Raw genomic sequence first — 22,176 nt, 5'->3', positions numbered from 1 at the left:
CTGCAGTGTCAATGGGGTGAACGTAGAGCTTCTTGGGACCATTTTATGCCTACTGTGCATTGGCCTGGCTTTGGCTTGTTTCCTCTACAAATATACAGGGTTAAATCAATACTCCCAGAAGAGGTGGGGGTGGGTGTTTGCCTGTGTAAATCAAGAAGAACAAGGTGTCTTAAGGTAAATCACACTTCAGCAAAGGTTTGAATTAAGATTTCTAGCAAAGGAAGAAGCAAGCTTCTGAACAGTCTTGAAGCAGTAAAGAACAGGGGAAAACACCTCAACTCATTTTATTTTGGCACCTTTTACAATTACAGGCTATGCCTGCAATAGACAGAAACACAATGCAGTGGCTCAGTGAGTCTGTCGCCATTCTGCAGCCCTGGCTTAGTAATGATCATTAAAGAGCACACGCATGGGACAGGAGAGAAAGGAAGTAATATGTACTTTGTGCACTGTCATCCAACAATTCTCCTCTACTCCTTTAAACAGGGCAGGTGACATTTATCAACTCCTACCGTATTTCCAAAGCTTGATGGAGCCTGTATCTTGGTACACAAAAGGAAGTAATGAAAGATGCAAAGTTCCCTCTGGGATTGATTTTAGCAGCAGCTTTTGGACCTAATTCAAGAAAGCATTTAAGCATGCGCTAGACTTTATCTCACACTGAAGCCGATGGTTGAACGTACATAAGTAAGGATCTGCTCAGGCATTTTGCAGAATTGGAGCTGACAGGAATGAAGATTAAAGTAATTCTCAGTTGAAACCCTGCTGATTGTTTCCATCTCTCTGTCATCCTTATATAAAGGGGTGGGAGGAACAACCACCAAAAAAGTCATTACTGCCACATTTTAGATCCTCCCATTCATCCAGAAACACTGGTTTCAGAGTTCTTCCTCCATGCGCTATGGGCAGATGTTGTTCCGCATAAAACTGTACAACACAGCAACTTGGTTTTGGGATTTTCAGTGCACACCTCCTTAGGTTTATTTTATAGCTGCTACCAGGAACGCAAACCAAGAAATTAGCATTTACATTGTGCAACTTCTGTTCCATTGCTATTACAGAATTTCTTCTATTCCTTAACTTATTACACAACAAATTTCTGGTAAAGATTAAGAACACTTAACCACAGAAGTTAAGCTGTGGTTGTTGCCCAAGTCACATGAGAGAACACTTCTCCCTGCTGGGACACCAGATCCTCCTCTCCACTTCTCTAAATTTTCCTATGCTTGTCAACAGCAGCTCAGATTAATGAGTGGTGGAATTTGTAAAGATCTTCCATCTTTTTGATCTGTAATTGTTAATTACCCTCTAAGTACACTAAGTGGAAATAAAAATTTTAGAACAAAGTTAGTGCTGAACACAGCCTGTGCCTTTCCCATTTGCCTGCCTGCCTCCCTCCCTCTCTCTCTCTCCCTGACAGTATAAAATAGGTAGACAAGGATTTCCCATCCTGAGCAAATACAAGTTAAAATACGTTCACTGATTTAGCTTTAAAGCAGGTAATTAATCAACTGTTATAGCAAATGACACAAACTAACAATGTTATTTTTTGCTCTGAAGAGACAACACATGTTAAGACACTTGGATACAGTAGTGGCAGTAGGCACAGAAGCCCTTAAAATAAAGGCCAAGTAGAAATGCAACATTAAATGAACTGATGGCTTGAAAAATGTATTTGTTTACTATAATGATATAGCATAGTCTTTTGCAAAAGACTGTAATAGTATGTTCCTATTACATTTATATTCATTTATAATTTGGGAGGCAGTCACTTGTAACGTGAATTCAATTCATTATTTCTCAACTTCACCCTACAGAAAGCAATTTGCTTTAAAATGAAGAAAAATAATCACCAGTAAACTACAAATTAGAGTGGTGTCTAAAGAATTAAACTACTGCACTTCTTTAAATAGAAATATTTATTTTCATAAATTTGAAAATATATAGTTTAATTTTTCACAATCTAGTTAGCTATGTGCTATAGATACCATTTTAATCTTTGATTTCACTGCTTAATAAAGTAATAAATTAAAGCTCCCTACTAGAATGAAAAAGCAGCTAATTATCACTAGCACATAAAGGATGAGCACCACATCGGGCATTGACAGATGGATCAGACCTGATACCAATATGAAAAGATTTTGCTGTGGTATCTCACCTGACATTAGCAGAAAAATGGAGACAACTCGCCTATTGACAGTGGGTAGAATCTCATTTCCCAAACTGAAATTTGGCCAGTGTACTAGGATTAACGTTTTGCCTCATGAGTCTATTACTACAAATAAATCTAAACTTTCTCACTTTTATCTGTCCTACCCCTTTCTTTGCATGGAGCCAGTCAATCAATACCCCTGCAGTACTAGTGTCTTTTCCCTTCAAAATGTAATGCATCTGCCACATAAAGATCTCTGACTTCATGGGATCTCTGGTACTGGTGCTGACAGATCTAAATTTATCTCTTAGGCTAAGTAATAAAGATATGTCACACACATGGCCAAAGAGCTGTGCTCTAGATCTTCATATGGACCCAACACCTACTATTTTCAGTGTGCGTGGGACAACACTATCATTATGCATACTGTGCTCCCACTATTGTTTGCAATAGCTTTTCAGCCTGTAAACACTTTCAAGGATCTATCTTCAGCGAGAAACACTGGGACGTAACAATGTCCTCATGGTTTCCACTGACATCAGACGCCTACATATAATCCTATACCCACCCACACCTTGGTTCCTGGGTGTGCAAGTCTACAATACTCCAAGAGACATCCATATAATTGCAGACTGTGCAAGAAAACCTCCATCGAGGCACACTGTTCAGCTGTCAGACTCTTCCCTGTTCCTTGATTAAAACATCAGTGCTCTCCTAACAGCTGCCTTTAAGAAGCTGGAATAGGATAGCTACTTAGAGAAATTAAGTGATTTAGCATTATGACTTGGCAGGCTGTAACTTAATGGGCCAGAGTCCTCATTTTAGTAACTATTAAAATTTATAGAGAAATAAAGTTCTTTCACACTGCTGTTTTCTTCAATAAAATGCGTTAATCTACTAGATAGTAGCATTTTCCTACTAACCAACACTGAGTTTGCTCACATACAATAATTAGATCAGACACAGGAAAAAATACTCTTTGGTGAAAGTAGGTTACATTTAGTTTCTGTTTCAGTAAAATGTATCTGTTTTTCATATTTTGCTTAGGTAGAACATTTTAACGCATGTTAAATACACCACAAAATGCTGACAAAAACCAACTGAACATAAACATTTATAGAAAGGCGGAACACTTTGCCTTGTTCACATAATTTGCTTAAGAAGTGAGACAGCGTGTTTCTGGCACTGGACCCACCGTATTTTGCACCAGGCTGTAAAGCACGGTATGCTATGCTTCAGTCTCTGTTTTGGGCAGTGCTGAGCACAGTGCTAACTGAAAAGATTTCCCACCGCAAAGACTACACTGTTTTCTCTCCAACATTGGCAGGACACTGCTCCTGGTGGAGTGTAAGTGCCACGCAGGCACAAATTAAATGAATGTAAAGAGGGTCATACAAGCCTCTCATGCAGCTGTAAAATTCTCACCAGTAACGGGGCAAACATCAGCGTGCTCGCTATCTATTTGCAATCATTAATACTTCAGACTGCTAGGAAAAGAAAAAAAAAATTCACCGTTTTACCCCAAACTTCCATTGGAAGTTACTTGCATTAATATAGATGACTCACACTGTTAACACAGCAGAAAAGAAATCAATATGGTCAGATTGTACAGCCATCCAACTGCTCTCAAATCCTGCAAGCTCCAACTCCCCATATGCTAGCTCCTGCAGATGAAGACCTGGCCTGAGCAGATGAAATGATAATTAAATGAAATCAGTGTTAAAAGTAATGACTAGAGATGACAGGATGAAAAGCCCTCCCACATGATAAAGCTGGTACCTCTTTAAAGCATTCATGAATATGACCATTCCCAAGCGTACCCTTACTACTATGCCAAAATGATGTATTTGGAGTGTAATAATTAAAACAATAATTCCCAACAAAGTGGGAATTACGAGATAATTGACCATCCTGAAGTATTAAGCAAACTGCAGTAAAAGCCAAGGATGCTCAACGCTACGGTCAATTACTGTATAATTATCTGAATGACATTATTGCTGTTATAAAGTCTGGTGAAAGTATAAAAGAAACTATAAAAATGGATACAATATGCAATGCAGGGAAATGACCAGGCAGTAACACTGCTTGGTTGGCTGGTGCCAATGTTATAGATGGACGTACCAGCACTGGAGCTTAGACTCAGGCACTGCTCCAGGCTCAGGCTTGAAGCACTGAGCTCTCTAAGACAAAACTGGCTTACATCAGAAACACACAACAAACAAACAAACAAACAAAAAAAAAAGATTGCTCTGACACGATAGAGCATAAGAAACACCTGGGTGAGAAGAAGTGGCAGTCCAGCACAGGCCACCGAGACCATGCGAAAACTGTAATCAAGAGCTCCCACAAATGAAACCTTCTGCGTAGCTCTAAGAAACATCCATCCGTCCAAAAAAAAAAAATGCATTCATTTACATACACCTGTAGGCACAGGTACATTTATTAAACTGAGGGAGAAGGTGTGAAACGCTGTGGGCTGCTCTATAGGCACCATATGGCGTGTTTGCATAGTGGCTGTGCTCCTAAGGTCACCCACACCTACAATGCTACTACGCCTTTTTGTTACAATTATTATTACTATTACTACATTACTATTACTGCTATTACTACATCTCAGTATCCACTCCAGCCTCACGGATTTTATGTTCTTTGCTTTAATTTTCCAACATCCCCACTTTGCTGTCCTTACTTAGGCAAGTGGGTTTTCCTTACCATGCCTTTCCCCTTAGGTACATGCAGAGGGTTGTGATCAAGGTGACACAGGTAGTACAGCCCGGAGCACATCTCTTCTGAAATGGCTCACCAAAGGAGGGAGGGGGGGCTGGTAGCCACATATATCACCAGTCACAGTGAACTTCTTTTAGTATTTTCAGCTCCCCCTTTTCCAACTTGTATCTCTACTTACCCAAGCTGAAACGCAACTTCCACTCAGCCATACCATGATCAATTTTTTTTATTTTTTTTTCGTTTCATTCGCTGCTTTTTCCCTGGAGCTGTATTTTCAGATACCAGACAAACTCTCAGTAATTGTTAGTGAAAAATGCTACTAACTAGCTAGGAAAGATACAGAACAAAGCTGGTTTTACTATCACATGACTCTGAGCTAACTGGATTGAGTTTAGTAATCAAGCGTGTGATAATTATTTTTAATACAAACTATGATTAAAATGCAAACTTTGAAGTTTTATATAGCATTTTTACCCACTAATTAACTTCACTAATTGCAAAATTAATGAAGTTAATTAGTGGGTAAGTGTCATAAAAAACATCAAAGCCGAGATGTGCAGTGCTGCTGCAAGAGCAATAAGATGTTGATAAGAAGTCCAGAATAAAGAGAAAGTGTAGGGTCAGCAGCCAGTCTTCAAAATACAAATGTTCTCAAAAGTTTTACATGCACAGAAGTATAGATATGTATGTATATTATTTATATGTGTGTGTAATTTCTTTAAAAATATCTGTGTAACTGTTTACAGTGGTGAACTGTTTGCCCTGGTGGTACCACTGCAATATTTAATCTATGCTAATTAAAAGCATCAAAGTCTAGATGTTATGAAATGGGTGATAAAATGCACAATAAACCACTCCGGCTGTACACGTTAATTCCAGTCATGTATTCCAACATACACTTATCAATTTGCTGGAAAAGCTAAGCAGGCCACACAGCGGAAGTTGGAGATACCTAGCAATTTTAACGTATAATCCTATCAGCATGTGCTGTTGTTTCTCTGGCCCTTCCTGGTGTACAGGTGCATGCTGGTGGCAAGAAAAGTAGTTGTTTAAAGCAATGGTGAGGGCTTCTGGCTAGCCTTTCACAGACAGATTTTTGCAATAAATCCTTTAAAATACAGCTTCTCCAGTAATCACCAGCTGAAGGACATAACACACATAGGGCCTAATCACTACTGACACTGTGAGGGTCAAAGGATGGAGAGAAGAACCGATGCAGCTTAAGTACAAGCAGTGAAGCGGTAGAGGAACACAGCTGTGAGGCAAAAACGAAAGACAGGTTTAGGTTAAAGTGTATCTTAGCACAGGCACATGAAGGTAGTGAAATCAAGGAGTGTGGCTAGAATAACAAGCACCCTTTGGTACGTAAGACAGTTTGAACAAAGGACCTGGTTTCAGCAGGGAACAAAAGAAAAAGAAACAGATGGGCAGGAAAAGGAGTTAAACACTTCTGATAGGTTTACAGAAGCTTCAAAGTTCACAGATTACATTTACCATCAAGTCTGCTCTTGTCCACATCTGCCAACTCGTAAATATTGAATTTAATTGATGGTAACACAACCCAGGCATTGTCAAACATCCTCCCCTTTAATCCACAGAGCAATTCACCTGATCCATTCTCCATTCACCACCTGCACTTCCACCTCCTCCCCTTTTGAACAGACCCCAAACTAAGACCACATGCTTCAGCACACAGCAGAGTAGGTAATTTGGATGGAGTGAAAAGATTTGCAAGAAGGTGTTAAGGCACAAATTGCAACTGATATAGGCAATACAGCGGGTCAGCCCCAGGGCATATGAAGTCTGCAAAGGAATTCCATCCCTAATGATCCCAAAAAAGATTAAGCACTGCTGGATAACAATGGCACAAGCCTGGAAATGCTTCCAGACAGAAAAAAAACTTGCTGCTGCCATTTCAGAAAATAAATGCCCAAATCCATGAAAAACCTGCATGTTGGTCATCACAGTACACAAACCCCTAAATGTTACTTTATCCAATATCAGACACACTGAAACGGAGGGGTCAAAGGCCACCGAGTTACAGAGATTCAGAAGAACTGAGGGTAAGTATAATCATCTTCGGAAATCTGAGGAACAGAGCAGTGCTAAGGAAACATGGAACTACAGCTCTCCTCTCCTCAAATATTTATTTGGGGTTCCAATTACTGATCTTTCATGCTATTTCCTTCAGCAGAGACCTGAAACAGTTTGAGCAGCTCTAGCAAAATAGAAACAGCAACAGCGAGGAGAGTATTGGGAGTTAACTAGGGAGAAAGAGCAAGGGAGAGCACGCAATCACAGGGCAAGAGAAAAAGCTCAACCAGCCGGAGCATTCAATGCAGCAATTTAATTGTGGGCTCACCACCATGAAAGGGAGAGAGCAGGATAACCACCAGCCTGCATTACGGACTTTGATTCAGCGGCGTGCCACAAGGCAAGGAAAAGCAGCAGCAGCGCTCTGTGAGCCTTCTTCAAAAGCCGATTGTCGGACATGCATGGAAAATTCCCAACATCCAACATATATTCAGAATATTAACACTAATTACATTCTCATAGTGACTGAATTTAAACAGAACACACAAGGTGATTTGGTTAGTTTTTAGAGAAGTAAGAAAACACTAAAGAGGGAATGTTTTATGATAGCCATTAAAGGCCTATGTCAGTATGCTTTACACTTTGCTAAAAAATATCTGCAAGAATCACGAAATCCCTTTGAAGAATAACCGGCTTTTGCTTAGAACCCTCTTTTCAGACCGAGCACCACAGTAAAACTGTTATCCTTTCACTTTGCACAGTGATTAAAATGGACTGTACGGCACCAAGCCAAGCTGAATGCAAACACTTTCCTGCAGCAGCTTAAGCCACAGGGGTTATAAAAATCTCATCAGTACCGGCAAGAGAGGTTAGGAGGTAAAAACCCACGCCCCCCAGATTTTCCATGTTAAAGGAGTAATGATCAGACTTTAAGCGTTTCCTTCTCCGTGGATAGCTAAGTGGATTCAGTTTTCATGTGACAGGTCCTAACAACTTTCTCCCGGGATTTACGTTCCCTATCTAATTCTTCATTTTGACCAGAAGGATATAACCTAGCACTAATTAGCCTTTTTTTGCTGCATTAAAACCACAGAGACCATGTCTGACAACAGTCCCATGAGACACTCCGTTTAGCTGCTTTCAATCAGGTACTGCAGTGCCCCACATTCTTAGTTTTGGTTACATCTAACGTAGGTTATATTGATGGCAACGGCATCACTTTTGAGTTTTCACATTTTTGTTCCCTTCCAATCTATCCATATGTATCAACCCTTCAGAGAAAACCACTTTCATTTTCTTTCCTTCTGCCTGTTTTTCTTTAAAGGATCTTGTAGTTGTTTTGCTGCAGAGATGACCTAGGAGATGATAAGAAAACAAAGCAAATTATTGTTTTAACTGACTACTTCACAGATAGAGATGATGATCTCTTTCCACAGTTTCTGACTTGTTCCCTCCCTTCCCCCATTTTTAATCCTATTTGTTCCTGACCTGATCAGTAGAAAAGTGATGGCAAAAGATGTAGCCTTCAAGAGGCTACCATGATTACAAAAAGCACCCTAAAATTCAACAGAAACATTCACTCCACATCCCGATTGCTTCAATCAGCAGAAACATGCTCACGTGTTTTTCTCAGGTATTAACTAAGAGACCGGCAATTCGCTCATCTCTTTCCCTGTCAGATCTTGTGTGGCTTCTGAAGACTTGATATATTTTATGCTTTTCTAGTATCCTACGTAATTTAAGAAGCCAGGGACACTGCTAAGCACCCAAGAATTTATTAACCAACCAGTCTCTTAATTAGGCAGGTGGATAAAACATGGCCAGGTGCTATTAAATATTTGCAAATTCCAGGTCATGCTGATTTTGAAGAAAAACATTCTCTCAACCACCTATAAAAATACCTTCCAGTTAGAAATCTTTGAGCACTACTGTTCGCTTCTCTGTCCAAATAACATCCAAGCCCATTATATCTGCCTCACTTCATCCAGACTCCCTTACTTGCGTTCCCAAGACCCTCGTTCAGGAAATTATCCCATATCCTATCCAGGAAAGCACTCAAGCAGATGCCAGATTTGAGGCACACACTTTGATCTCAGGGAAGTCACAAGGCAGACAGATAAAAAAATCAGAGGAACGTACATACGTGCTGAACTTTAGAAGCCTACTGTGCGCTACCCTGAATCTGGACATCAGCCTGCTGCAAAAATAATTGTCCCCCAGTCTCATTCTTCAAATCAAGGACTCTGGTAAATGGAATGGATGGAGCAGTAGTGGGAACACAGGTCCTGCAGTCAAGCCTTAAAGCAGTTACATCAGTATATAATAGCGCATTATATGTACAACAGGTATTTTGAAGACTGGAAAAATAAAACACACAGTTCCCTTCCGCCAGATTTTTAGATGCATTACAACTCCTGAACATCCTAGAGCTTTGCCAAGGGAAGCAGCGGTAGCTTTTACTTTTCTGGGCCTTTCATTATTTATATTAGACAGGTCATGCTGTTAATTTTTTAAACGTTAAAAGCACAATCAAATACTAACTTCAGGCTGGCTGGAAATGTTTTGATGTCAGCAATGAGCCGCCAATACATTTTTAATTCAGGCTAGAGGAGTAGAAAAGCAAAAATCTCCCTCTTTTACTCCCCCCTACATCCTGTCAAGTAGTTAAGTGTGGTAACTGGCAGACACACACATGACCTTCTGTTCTATTCAAATGAGTTATCTTAGATAATTTGTGAAGACTGTTCTCCCTTATCTAAGTACTTCATAATACGATCCATCTTTCCCTTTGCTTTTGTTAAGGGAAGACTACAGTAATCCCCCTAAAACAGCATTCTGGCAAACGCTCCTAAATTATGTAATTCACTAGGTTCAACTTTACGGTTACAATAATTTTCAAGGAAGACGGGTATAATACATTATCATTACAGCTATACAATCCTGAGTTGAATTTTCCTTGGCTGAATTCCTAACACTTTAATGCTGAAATTGATCTGTTTTAAAAACATCATGTGAAAGGTTTTTTAAATACCATACATGCTCAAGCTCTTTATTTTAAATGGTTTAGAAATGAGCTGGTAGAAACAGGAGACCAAAAAAAAAAAAAAAAGTCTTATATTCTCTAATCTAGCATTAAGTACATTTTAAAGAACAACAGGCATGTTTCCAAACAAACTATTGCAGTGTACAAATTACCCAGCAGGGATGGAGATAACAATACCTATGGTGTGGGTTTAGATCTGAGAAGAAGTTGACATTTCATCAAGGTTGTCTAGGAAACCATTTTTAAAATTTATTTATAAAACAAAATGAAGGATGTTTATTTCCATTTGGGATGCCTCTAGAGAAGCTGGCAAGTAACAAGTTTATTAAAATGACAACTTCAAGGTAGTTTTCTTGTTGACTGTAAATAACCTCCCTCTGAGCCAATTAAGAGTGTAAAGATCAAAGGCCCAAGCAGCACTATAAAACCAGGAGCTAGAGGGCTACCGGAGAGCTTCCTCAAGCTTTCCTCAATATGAAAAATTTCTTCTAGCCACCACTCACTCAGGTAGTGCAACACCAAAGACAAGCATTTTTGGAGTTGCTTTGGAGTCGTTAAAATTTTAATGGACATCTAACCAAACAGCTTGATTTTATGCACAGTCAGAAATTATTTCAGTTGTAAAGACTGATCCAGATGAGACTGAAGCAGCTAGATGGTGAGAAGGCAAAAAAAAAAAGGAGCTGGGAAGGATGCATGGGATAATTTGTAAAATGGGTTTCTCAGTTGGAATGGGTTATTATATCCCAGATTGCAGCAGTTTGTCAGTGCATTTCTTCTCCTTAGAAGCTGCCAAGACCAGGACTTTTCAAAGCAGAAGTCAGAATAGCTGGCAAAGTGTTTCCTAATGCAAGGCTTAACTATGATGATGACCTCTGCACACACCAACCTTCAAAGTTAACAACAATGTAGGGCACGCTTGTCCTGATGAGAGAGTGGGAACTTTTACATCGAGTACACAAAGCACTGCCAGCAAGTCTCCTGCTAGAATTTAAGAGTTTGAGTTGCAAGTCACACCACTGTTTACTAACCAACATCTGGGCTGCTTGAGCAACAGCAGACTGTTTCCTTGCAACGCCACCTTCCTTATTCTCAGTGATAAGCTAAATCCTGCCCTAAGACAGAGAAAATGTTGAATTTTAAAGTGGGTCTTCATTGCTGCTTCCTACTATGATGGGGATAGATTTGAACCTGCCCAGTCCATCACTGTCCATTTCACTGCCCCTTATATCAAAAGGTTGTCCTTCCCTGCCCCTTATATTACAGGGTGGGAGGTGAAGGAAAGGCTTTCAGCATTTCTTGTGACTGGTAAGACCTTCAGACTGCTCATTGTGCGTAGACTTTAGTTCTGACAGTCAACATAAATTTCCATTTAAAGACACCTAGAGCACCAGATGGAGCCCTTACAGTGAGAAAGTGTAACAAGCTCTTTCACAGCAGGCACAATTGTATCCAGAGCTCCAGCCCACAGATGGAAATCCTTCTTCCCTGCCTACATGCTCTCCCCACAGGGTACTTTCACTGCTGACAAAAATCACATTCCCACATCCACCTCTGGAGCTGCCTGCTGCGCAGCAGCACCAGAGGAAGCCTGGGAGAGTCCTCCAGCTGTGCAGCAGCTCGCACTGGGCACCTTGCTAGCTGGCAGCAGAGCACTGTGCCGACAATCCTGGTCTGTGTGGCTGACAGTCTTTCTCCATGTGTGGAAAGCTGCAGAGCCCTGCTAGTGTGGCCCCAGGCCAGAGGTAACGCGATGGGTAACAGCTCAGCCATGCTGCTGGTGCGTGGTGGGCTACCAAGGTGGGTTTAGCATTAGCCCTGATGTTTCGGAGGTGTGCTTCGTGGCATGGTGTATACATGCTATGTGACGGCTGGTTAGCCTCGGGGGGGAATATCGCAGGCATGCTCCGCTTGCCATGACCCTCCCAACAGTGCAGTGGGCTTCCACCAATTCTGCTACATCTACAACCCCGTGCGGTACTGAGGGATCCACACCACACAAGAGCAATGTAGTCGAACCCAGAGGAAGGATGAAAATTCAACCAAAGCTTCTCTTCTGAAAAAAAACAACATGCAGACATGAGGTAATCAATTGAAACCGGAATTAGCCCAAAACAACTGAGCAGGCAAACTAGTCCGCATGAGCTATCACCAGAAAGACGCATGCGCACACTTGCCATGAATGGGACTCAAATCCACTAATAGGTCTTAAAAGGAAGAATTAGGTAAAAATGGATCACAAGGCAGTGCTGGTATTTGAGCAAAAACCTAAAACTGGGAAGGATGGAAAACTGGGAAATTTGGGAAATCTAGGTTCAGTAGGCTGCTCCTTCATCTGATTGTGTGAAGTCAATTAAGCCTCTTCATGCCTCAGTTCATTATCTATAAAATAGGGATAATTTCAGAAGCCTAAAGAGAGTTTCTTTCCCTTACAGGGTTGTTGTGAGGATTAATGCATTGAAGATTTGGAGGTACTCCAGTATCAGAGGGATGGATCCATTAAATATCCTAGACTGAAATGGAAAAATAAGGAGGGGGGCGGAGACAGAATCAGTCTTCCCTGTATCAGCAAAAACGCAACTAGATGACTAGAGCAATCCAACTACTATAACTGACTGCCTATACTAAACTCCAGAAACTAGTATGTCTACAAATAATAACTTTAGCCCATTCTTAGTTTGTGTAAATCTGTATCACACAGACATAGGAAATGTAAAAGAGGAAAGACTTCTGCATCATATGTAAAACTGTCATCAGCTAAACTGGTGAGACCCTAAAGCCACTACATCTGAGATGTAACTAACTAAATATTCTGAACAAAATCTCAGGAAGAAAATACTGCTGGTGGTTGTTGCTGTTGTTTTTTAAATTACCCGTGCGTAACAAAATTAACCAGGAAATGTGCTACCTGCAAGTTTGTCTTTGAAATAATTTTTCCTCAAATTAACCTTATGTATTTGAAATGTGAACAAAGCCCAACTTGCAGCTTCCTCATAATCTCAAACCTTCAGAATGTGTAAGGCCTTCTCAAAGACAGCCAGATGTCAGATAAACTTCCCTGACTTCAAAAATGCAGAGCCAGTCTTCCCATCATCACTCTTTTTACTATAACCCACCATGTACATAGTCTTTTATTGCTTTATGCTACACAGTGCAGCACTCCATAAATAAGAAAAACAAACAGGGTGTGCACTTATCTGATTAAAATCCAATGTAAATTATATGCAAAATAGGTGCAGCCCACTGGCTCATGGCAAGTTGCCAGTAAAGACCTTCTGTGCTAAAGGTTTTGTACACTGATTTAGGGCATCACCTCCCTGTCATGCTTCTACTTCTCTCTCATTATTTCAGTTTCCTGTGCTACAATATTGTATGCTTTTTCCCATCTCCACTCTTATTCCTACCTGGCCAGTTTACACTCCATTTTCTTACTATCTGACACCAGACTATGCAAAAAAGTCTTGCGCTGTGATGCATAATTGCCTTGAGACTTGGGCGAGTCCAATCCAAACTCAGCCTATGCAGTATGCCACTTCTCTCTCTCCTTCCTGCTCCTGTAATCATTCAAAACTATTGTTACTCCAATGCAAACTCTTTCCAGAAGCACCTTCCTGCTTCTAGGTCTCGGCTTCCTGAAAGTCGTGCCTTCTCCTGGCAAAGCACAGCTTGGGGCCCTTCTCACAGGTCTGCAAGCAAAGCAGATTATTAGCTTAAAGAGGTAACTCTGTATGACCAAGTACAGTGGAAAGTGCGTTTCACATGAAATCAGAAAAGTATCCAAGCTTGATTAAAAAGGCATCCAGGCAATGCCATGGAACATTTGCAAGTTATTTTTTTCTGAATTCTCACACAATTTAGATGATCTAAAACTGGATTTCCCAAATGCTATGCAGACATGATTACGGAATATACTTGTTTTGATTGGGGTTTAAGTCCCTGCTTTTCAGAGATTTCTATTTTTCCTTCATTCAAGGTTGAAATTTGCTATGAGAATTTCTTTCGCCCCCTGTAGAATTGTTCAGGGTATTCCCCAAAGAGGGAGTCAAAAAGAATTGGGGATTCATCATGCACAAGCTGATATTTACAGTAACACCATTCCCAGTACATGTTTGCTGGAAATAGCTTGATATTTCTTCACTTTCTTTTAATATTTGTAGGATTAATAACAAATTCAGGCCCTGATCCCACAGTATTTAACATCTGGGCAAAACGTTTCTTGCTGACGTCCACAGGGTTGTGGTTTGGCACAACAAACAAGCTGCATGTTACAAGAAACCTTAGCAATGGCAGCAATAAAAGGCAATTTCTTCCTTATCTCTTTTTGTGCTTCCTTTCTTTTCTTATTGTGAAGAAGCTAGGAACAATATGGCAACCATAACAAAGGGGAATAAAGAAAACACTAGCGGATGATTGCTCAAAGTGGGTCTATAAACACTACGATTACCCTGCTACTATGGCATTTGGTTTTAGCACAACTTGAAGCTGCATGAAGGCAAACAACAAAAAATACCTGCGTATGACAACTGTGGTGCTCTGAAACCCTGTGAGCACCTCAGATACCACCAGATGCACACATTACAGCAGAGGCAAGAAATACCTACCTACCTTTGTATGCCTTCAGACAGCAATACAAAACCGTGTCTTCTCCTTTCATCGCAGTGGTGCCTTCACCACTGCGCCATATGAATTTTATTTGCCGCTTTCCAGTTGACCTGACAACACTTCAAGGTTGATTGCTACAAGAAAACTATAGCCAGGATAACAAATATGAAGTATCTCTCCTGCCAAGTGATAAGACCTTCCAGATCATACACTAACTTCCTCCATGACCGGCCAAGGTAACCATATTTCACAACACGTTAAATGCATTAAGGGTCCCAAGCAAACAATGCTCAGTCACAAAACTCGAGAGCCAGAGATGGTTAGAACAAACTTGCAGCTCCTCCAGGGCCAAACTGTCTTTTCAGCAAAGATATCCTAACATGACTCTATTCTTCTGCCTCCCCTCAAGAAAGAACACCTGGTATAAAGAAGCAATGACAAAACCTTAAGTTAGACAGAGCTAAAAAGGTTAGTGTCCAGGAGCCAGAGATCACAAGGATAGGCAGTCTCAAGACATGTTTTTTTAAAATGCTTACTTTCTCTCTCCTTCTCTTCCTGAAAGACTAAATGCAAAATGAAATCATCTTATAGAAGGACAGCACTTCCCCCCTGTGCTCAATCATTCCAGTCACACTATGTTGTCCAGTAACCTGCATTGATAATTCCTCATGAATAAAATGCCAACATTATCATCCACAGCTATGTTGTTGACATGCTTTTGCTATTTCACTAAAAATACCATTAATTTTCTGGCTTCACAACAGCTGAGCTACTCCCCATTTGAATATACAAAAGAGTATTTTGTTTAAACCAAATTAAAAGCGTTCCAGTAAATGACTTCAATTTTGCTGGCTATACTACTTAGTGTATACTGTTCTATTTAATCCTCTCTTTTCTCAGCTCTACCCCTTCTACCTCCCCCTCCTTTTCTTTCTTTCTTTCTTTTTTTTTTTTTCTCCCCTTCCCTTTTTATACTTAATCCTCTCATGCCAGGAACTGGATTTGCCCAGCAAGACATCCACAGTCAGAAAGAGCCTCAAAAATGCGGTGCCAAAGCGTTGAGGCAATGGCAAAATTGCCTCCACTCTGTTTTTATTCACCTGTGTTTGCCAAAACATATTTAGCAGTAAGGAAGGGAAGGGAAAGGGGAGGGGGGAATCACACAAATGCTGAACACACCTTCCATTTCCCATCCAGATAAATGTCGAAATTCCCCATTTAAGTCGGAAGGAAAACCACCATTACTGCCAAGCCCTCCTGGCATCTCACCACTTTATTTGTTCCCATTTGTATCTAATGCTTTTGTCAACAGTTCAACAAAAGTAAAAGCAAACAACCCACTACAAACACTGGGGGTAACAGCAACAAGCATGAATCCTTCACAATTATCCAGCCCAGCTGCTCAGTGCCTGTCCAGGCTGCTTTCATTTACAACAGTGTCAACAAAAGGCTGAAACCCAATAACTAGGTGGGTCAATACTACCACTGTAAACCCTCCGGAGAAGGAAATGCTGTTCTCCTGTTTAACTGCTTCAGCAAACATGCAGAATAATTCAGTTAGATAGAGAAGTGCTTGCCTAATCATTTGTTGTGTGAATTATTCAAGGCTTTCCCTGTAAACTACTAAACGATGGCTCTTCAAATATTTCCGAGGAGCCACCAGATGTCCGACAGGAGAAAAGGAAACATTAGGCAAATTCTCATGTAACAGAAGACAATGGTAACCTATAATCTTGGAAAGCGTTAGGGTTCAGAGGATTAACACCTTCCTACACCTTGCTTCTGGTGTCACTGTATAAAGAGCAAAGAGCTTTTAACAGACAAGCACTAGGCATGCCTCGGTCTACTAGCTGCCTGATCTTTATACAGCATAATCAAGGCTACTGCCTATGATTTTTCTTCCTCTTCTCTCACGCGAGTTGTAAAAGAGGTCTCTCCAGAGACTATGTAAAACGTGGATAAAATAAGCACAGCAGTTAGTAAGGTGGATGCAGAGAGGAAACATGCATTTATTCCCACATCTCTCCCCCTCTGCTCCCCACATGCTCATTTGACCTCTTCTTAGTCACCCACCTTAGAGTTTCTTTCTCTGCAGCCACAAGGCGAATGTTCACATGCTTTTCTCCAGAGGTTTCACGAGGGTTCATGCTTACACTTTCAAAGAGCAGTGGAAACTAGTCATACAGCATAGAACCAAGTGCTAAGAACTACATCTTTTAATTCAATTGCCTCTTTTAGTGTGGGAAACAGCCATCTCCAGATGTCTGTCTCCTCGATTTCGTTGGCTTTTGTCACAACCATATCATTACATTAACATATTCTTTTTAAACTTTAAGTAAACTTTAAGAAAATAAGCAAATTAGGTAACAAGTGGTGCCTGTTTTGATTTAATCTCACTATTGGCAAAAACAACCTTGGATATGAACAAATGTTTTTTCTAAGACCAGTCTACTTATACATCACAGTGCAGTATTGGACGGATACATATCTTGAGCCAGAACACAATATCAAATACACTTATAAATATTTTGGTTTTGACATCTAGAGTAGCAGTTGTGCATGCTGAGTAACTAGTATTCCAGAAAGACACCCTGGCAGTTTTAAGACTTAGCAAAATAGTAAGAGAAATTCTGTCTGTATGTCAAATTAAAACACACATTTTTGTTTTTATAATTAGAATGTAACATATTTTGTTTGTAAAACAAGCAGTTTTACAGTGATTGCACTGTGGCAATCTCTGGAGTTGTGTGTTGTCAACATAAAAAGCCTTCTTCAATCAAATAAAGTTTTCTTCCTCTTTCTGTCCAAAACAATTATGAAACACTTGTCTACAGTAGCCACAGCTCCGTTACTTTGTGATTCCCACAGCTGTTAGTACCTGTTTCAGCCCTCCTCCACTTAGTGGGAAACTTCAGTTAAATTTACTATTATAAATCAAGTTATTGCTGTTTGCAACGCTAAATTTGTTTATCGGAATTAGCAGTGCTGTTACAGTCATTAGCAGTATGTGCAAAAGGGTTTAGGGTCCATGGAGACCAAAGGCACAACAGAGAGGTACTACAGCACAGAAAACATTTGATATGAAAAGGGTTGTGACTTGCACTGATTAACTGGGAAAAACCTGCACAGTCTGATGCTAGATACTCTAAAAATAACAGGGAAGAGAGGCAACACCACACAAAAATGTCTCCTCTTCCTCATCCCCTGGAGCAGGAAGAAGGGTACTCCCCAGGAAATGGCACCTCCAGTCTTTGCCGTGGCCAGAGAAAACGCAGTTACCAGAAAACCTTCATGAAGCATGCAAGGGTCCTGCAGAAGGTCTGCTAAATACATAATTGCTTTCAAATACCTGCAGTGTGATATGAAACTTTTAGGCAACCTGCGTGGTGAGCATACAGGGCTTTTTATAAAGGCACCAACCGACACTGGACAGGCTGCCTTTGTGCTGAAAGCGGGGTGCCTTTGCTACTCTAATGCCAATTATGCACCCTGACAGGGCACTTGGAAAGAAACTGTACTTCAAGGGAATGGCGGAAAAAGGGTTTCTCTCACCCCACAAGGTTTACTGTAATTGATTTTAAAGGGATTATTTTAAAATTATTCAGACAGAATTCCTCTCATATTTTGCAGTAGGGGACAGCAAAGCTCATTACAAAATAATATTTGCAGGCCATTGCAAGAAACTCTTTTCTCGAAGCAGGGGAGGAAAAGCAAAACATTCATTTCCTCAAGGGCTAAAATAAATTGCAGTTTGTTATTTTCAAAAGAAATAGAGAAGTGGGACAGAAATACAGCATCAACAGGTATGGTTTCAGCAAACATATCAGGGAGTGACAAGAAACACCAACACACAGCTGTAATTACTGCAAGCCAAATACAATGATTTACTAATGCCTGCCTAATGGTGTTGTAACACTACAAGGCAAAGCTTCATGTTATTTAGGTCAGGATTGGCTTTTCAACTCAATGCAAGCAATGATTTCTATACAGTCTGGCCACTTTGTTATTAAAATAAAATGAGCGAAAGACTCAGAAATACATTGCTGTAGCTGCTAAGTTTTGTGTTGCATGTGGTCTGCCAAACTCTCACCACACACCCCTGTGGACAACTCTCCTTCCAGGGGGTAGCTGCCATAGGGAGACACCTCTCCTGGCCCTGCACTGCACCTCTGCAGTACACACCAGTGTGACCAGGAAGGACACTGCCAGCAAAATCAGTGTTACTATTTACTTTGACCTGGCCAAATTAATACAGTAAAGAAATGGCTGTATGTCCCCTTTGAAAAAATATAGTGGCTGCTTCACTGCACGGAGAAGCTACGACAGCCGAGCGCTCACCCTCTGCATGAAGAAAGGAACAAACCGCGTCGAAATTTTTCCCTTCTCCCTCCCTCCCGCCCCACTTACTCGTAAGTACGTGTTAAGGAAACTCCCACAGCTGCTTTCACTGCCTCTCGGGAGGCAGAAAAACAGAGGTACAGCTGTGTCTGCTAATATATTCATATGCAAACAAGTAGCGTCCGACTGGCTGCAATACCTCACTTAAAAGCACCACGGTACTCTTTGATAAGCTCGCAGCTCAAAAAGAAGTGATACAGAGCAATCTGCTGTCCTCTTAATGCAATTAGCAGATTAAAGCGGCATTTCACTTCCAATGCCTCATTAAAACACTGATTACATCCAGCATTCACCGATGATACGACATACACAGTGTTCCCCCTACAGTCCTCCCGGAGATTCGGTGGAGAGCGGAGGGGCCAGCCCTGCGCTGGCAGCCGGCGGCCGGACACCAGACCCGCATCCCGCTCCCCGCATCCCGCCGCGGTGCTTGCGGTGGGGGCGAGGAGAAGGGGTGGGGAACCCGCGTCCCTGCCGCCCTGGGTAACCACTCTGGGAGGCAGCGGTTACCACCCGGGCTTTGCATCTCTCAAGCGCAGTCCCGGCAGTTACACGGCTCCATTTTGTGGTTTGCGCCAGAGCTGGTACCCCTCGACTTCTGTTTCCACCACGGTCCAGTGACAGCAGAGCACGGGAGTCGTGAAGTCCAGTAAACTGCGGTACGGACACGAGCACTTATTTCAATTTTCCCCTCAGATTGCTTTTTTCATGGCAGACCGACAAGCCCAATAACACATCAAGAGATGTGTTAAGAGAATTTTTTTTTATTTGTTCCCCTGTGCAGCCAAAAGCAAGCTAACGGCATCCCTGCAAGAGCGCCATCAGGCCACGTCCCTCCACCACAGGAAGCGCTTGCCGGGAGGGGCCCGGCTTCACCCCCTCTGCCAGACATTGGGGGCATCCCTGGGGGACCCTCCAGCCCAGCCCCCACCGCTGCCAGCCAGCGTGGCCCCGCCGGTGCCAAGGAAAGAACAAACTAAAAAAGATTAATTCGCAGATGTTCATGCATTTCACACACAGGGTGCCCTGTGGTCCGTTGCCAGGGCAACGGGAGACCACCGGTGTGCGCTTTATTGGCTTTATGAAGTGCGTCTCGGGGGCTATAGTCCGAGAAATGCTGCATGATAATCGTCAGGCTTTTCAGAAGCCTTGTTTTGTGTTTATCCACATTTAACCCTCTGAGTGTTATTAAGAGCATCACTATGCACGTCTGGCACACTGAGAAAAGTGGAGACGGAGAAGGGGGGGGAACACGCATACACACAGTGTCTGCTTCCAGCCTAGAAACCCTGGAAAATGTGTCCTCAGCGCCTGCTCCCACCTGATGCCCGGATTTGAAGTTTTCGCCTCTAGGCTACAGGTAAGCTGGTCCCTGGGCTGTGGTAGTGCAGGGCTCAGCACAGTGGGGTCTGGGGGCAAAACTGATACCGGCAAGTGCTAAGGTGGCACAAGTGTCACATTAGACTAACAGACCACTGACAGCAGGCACATTTTCTCAGAAACTTCGAAAGAATTAAAAAGAAAAAAAAAAAGACCCAACAACTTCCTAGATACATTAAGAGAAAAAGCACACTCTCATTGTGAATTCCAACATGCGACACCAGCAAGCTACACACATCGAAACCATTACCACAGCCCCTCCAAAGCCATGGTCCCTATGAAGAAGGAAAAGCACAATCCCATGTCCAGACGATGCTCGGTCTAGCAGTGCCAAGGGCTACAACATCATCTATAAATTCACACAAACAAGCTGGAGCTATAAGCTGCCCAGGACTCATCTGCTCTGCCTCCCCATCACCCGCTTCCCATCCTCTCCTCGTTCCAGGCTGGCACTGGACATCTCCTCTGGCTGTCCTCTCACTGGCCGAGACAGGGTTGGGGATGGAGGGATGGGGGTTAAAATCACAAATGCCACAACGCCCCAAGCAGCAGCAGCCGCTGCCACCACCAACATCAAGCGCTAATCCAGCAGGAGAGGAGAGGGAGAAAGCAAGGGTGGCAGCGGGGATCAATAGAAGGAACGCTTGCATTCAGGCTCACAGGAGAAAGAGCACGCAGAGACAATCATTTCCTGGGAAAAGCTAAAGCCTAACGAGAATTTACTCTGCCTCCTTTATTCAGACAACCAACCCTTTTGTGGCAGGGGCTTCCTGAGTGACAGGAACCCAGGGCCCCTTAATAGGATTTCCATATTATTTCCAACACCTGCCTAGAAGTTATTTGTTTACATTGAAGGAGGCGAGATTCTCAAATCAGACATCTGCTTCTGGTTCAGGAATATCTCAGGAAACCATCTAGAAAGAAGCTTTGTTGCTATGGAGACATTTTTATTTTCTTCCCTTAGTTGGCTGAAAAACATTAGCATTTCCAATTTTTTGTTCTTCAAAAGGCCAAATGTCGCTCAAGAAAACACAGGACTTCTCAAATTGCTATGCAGAATAGGCTAATCGAGCTTTAGATATTTAATTAATTATTCGACTCAATTAGAGCTGTACCAGAGAGAGACAGGAGACACGGTGTAACTTTCCTGCAAATTCCCCTCAATGGCCGATTCCTGCTGGCCGACCTAATTGCTTCTTCCCTCAAAGCACAGCTAAAACTTTGTAATTCATGATGTACTCAACAAGCTTGCATAATAACTTGAGAATCTAAAATCAACCTAAGAGACTGACAACAGTTTGACTGTTGGAATAGCAATACAAATATGAACCTACTACTAGCATTCAGGGACTTTAGCCAGAGGACAGAAACTTCCAACACATGTCATCTAAATCGCTGATTCCAGAAAGTAATCTGTCCTCCTTCCCTCCCTTTAGCAGATAATCAGCATGCTCAAGGAATCCATTGATTTGCAATACAAACAAAGGATTTGCAATAGAAGTAAGGGTTGTTTGAGTTACTTTAGGTCTAAGGGTTTTACAGACAACTCAAAATCAAAGCGCTAAGTGCTCAATACAACAACAACAAAAAAAATGTATCACAGCGCCAACAGATGTCTATAAGGCAAAAAGCAGCCATCTAGCTTGTGTCCCGCTTTGACAAAAAATGGTAAGTATTGTTTATCTTTTCCCATTACTTTGACTAACACCTATTTAACCCGACCTGCAAGCATGTTCTTCATTCCAGACACGTTCACCATGAATAAACTGGTGTAAGCCATCAATGCCAGCATTCAAAGTATGATTTTAATTGCACGCTTACAATGAGGAGAACTTCAAAA

At 41.7% G+C, this 22,176-nt stretch overlaps 1 protein-coding gene across 21 annotated transcripts in view; it reads right to left on the bottom strand.

The window, feature by feature from the left end:
- Positions 1–22,176, bottom strand: part of LOC141476950 (transducin-like enhancer protein 4) — a 98,230-nt gene that overhangs the window by 14,078 nt on the left and 61,976 nt on the right. For 10 of the 21 annotated variants that reach the window (XM_074165885.1, XM_074165887.1, XM_074165889.1 and 7 more), the window contains exon 8: positions 15,321–15,330. The exons of 10 other annotated variants lie outside the window; for them this stretch is intronic. In XM_074165885.1, the coding sequence (XP_074021986.1) occupies positions 15,321–15,330 (10 nt within the window). Of the gene's footprint in view, positions 1–5,731; positions 5,740–7,924; positions 7,934–15,320; positions 15,331–22,176 lie in introns of all 21 variants that reach the window. One more of the 21 variants, XM_074165886.1, reaches the window with a different exon arrangement.

Source organism: Numenius arquata, chromosome Z (genome assembly GCF_964106895.1).
Source record: "Numenius arquata chromosome Z, bNumArq3.hap1.1, whole genome shotgun sequence".
NCBI lineage: Eukaryota > Metazoa > Chordata > Aves > Charadriiformes > Scolopacidae > Numenius > Numenius arquata.
Note: the sequence above shows the minus strand (reverse complement) of the source record. Positions and strands in the feature narration are given on the sequence as shown.